The 1,943-nt window shown below is 51.8% G+C and overlaps 1 protein-coding gene across 1 annotated transcript in view; it reads right to left on the minus strand.

The window, feature by feature from the left end:
- The window catches only part of WNT3A (Wnt family member 3A), a 71,422-nt gene that overhangs the window by 43,405 nt on the left and 26,074 nt on the right, over positions 1-1,943 (minus strand). The window contains exon 2 of the mRNA XM_004696879.2: positions 428-669. Coding sequence (XP_004696936.1) covers positions 428-669 — 242 coding nt within the window. The remainder of the gene's footprint in view (positions 1-427; positions 670-1,943) is intronic.

Consider the following 1,943-nt stretch of genomic DNA (forward strand, 5'->3'; position numbering starts at 1 on the left):
CTTCAAGAAGCCTTCAATGACTCGCCTTGGTGCCCACTCTCAATTCAGGGGACGAGGAGAAAGCAAGAGGTGCCTCTGGGGAGTCGGATGACCCTCTGGAGGAACACCATTCCCAAGCTTCAAAACTCCATTCAGAGCTGGCGTGCCTGGGGAAAGGAAGCTTTGGGGGTGCTGATTGTAAGAATGGTTGCCTGTTCCACATGCCCATTCAGAGAGGAGAACATGGGTGCAGAGAGAGACAAAGTGACTGGTTCTCTGTTCCGTGACCACTGAGAGGGGGAGCCGATACAAACCCCTGGCCCTCAGTCTCACATTGCCATCTTCACCTGGAGGAAAGCGATGGGGACAGGTCTACCCTCCAATCAAGGGGCGAAACAACTGCCACTCTCCCACCCTCCCCGTATCCCTCTGGGGCTGCCGTAAGTACCTTTGTCCAGCACGGGCCCAAAGATGGCCAGGCTGTTGTTGACGGTGGTGCAGTTCCAGCGGCGGCCTCGGAACTGATGCTGGCATTCCTGGATGCCGATCTTGACGCCTTCCGCCACACTGGGCATGATCTCCAAGTAGTTCCGACAGAAGCGCAGCTGCTTGGGCACGAGGCCTGGGATGCTGGCGCAGAGGATGGGCTGTGTACCCAGGGAGGAGTACTGGTGCCCGATGGCCAGGGACCTGGCAGGGGAAGACAAGGAGGTCTGGTTAATGGAGCCGGAAGGGCAAGTTGTGGCAAACAGATGTAAGGATGGGTCTTATTCCAGGTCAGTTTCTGCTGAGCGAAGAGACAAGGCCCCTTTCTTTTGGAGTACTCGTGGGTATTGTTGTATTTAAGGCTAAGGATTAAGGATGATCCAAGACTCTTGTCTTTGTACCACATGCACATGATGCAACTTGCTATAAAAGTGCCAAGCTGTGCAGCATGAAATGGCAGGAAATAAGTCAAAGAAATGCTGAAAGCCTACACAGCTGCTTGTACACTGGCAGGATCCCCAATCGCAGTGGGGTTGATGTAGCAATACCTCAAAACCACTTGGGAATCCAGAACCTAGAACCCAAGGACACAGTGTGGGTGGCGGTCCCTGAGGGTCCTCAGAGTGGGCCCATGCAGGTTGGAGCTGATCAGTGAGGGAGGCTTCCTGGAGGAGCTACCATGGTTGGCTTATGAGTAGAAGGGGAGAAAGATTGGCTTCTCAAGGTTGGGGGTGACTGGGGCACAGAGAAGCTGAAGCCTACAAGGATCATGCCTGAACGGGAGTCATCAGGGGGAGCCAGAAAGCCGGCATATGGTTACGTCCTCCAGGCATCTAAAAGCATACATCCACGGTAGGATGCGTTCATGAACATTCCATGGGCTTTATGCAGGAGAGCAAAAACGTTGGAAGTTGCCCAACTATCTATTAATTGGAGAGTGGCTACACCAATAGTGGTTTACTTGTGTAGTGCAGTGCTTCTCAGAAGTAAAAAGGAATGAGTAACTGATAAGGGACTAGCATGGGGGATTCGCCTGACACTTCATGGAGTGAAAGAAACTGGACCCAGGAGAGCACATGCTCATAAGAGCCACTGGTGTCAGCCCAAGGCAGGCACAGCCCGTCTGCGGGACAGGCATCAGGACAGCGGTTACCTCCAGAAGTCAGGAATTGACTAGCACAGGAATCACCCTCAGCCTGTGCTTTATAAATGGTCCCCACTAGCTGCATGCACCTATTGAAATTAAAACGAAGGGAAAAAATGCAAAGGAATGATCTTTTATCACTGGGTAGTTTAATGTTCAAGCTCAACGGTAAGAGTTATAAGCATACATTGTCAAATTTGAATTGAGAAATAAGAGGAACGGTACAGATGTGATGTCTCCCTCCCTGGCTCCTGAAGGCACCTTTTGTGTGATGTGCTGTTGAAACCTTTCAGAACGCTATGTGCACAGCCCACCCCAGGCAGACAGTTCCACA

Source organism: Echinops telfairi, unplaced genomic scaffold, assembly GCF_000313985.2.
Source record: "Echinops telfairi isolate 266 unplaced genomic scaffold, ASM31398v2 ScPeMD7_7469;HRSCAF=8507_0, whole genome shotgun sequence".
NCBI classification, from domain to species: Eukaryota; Metazoa; Chordata; class Mammalia; order Afrosoricida; family Tenrecidae; genus Echinops; species Echinops telfairi.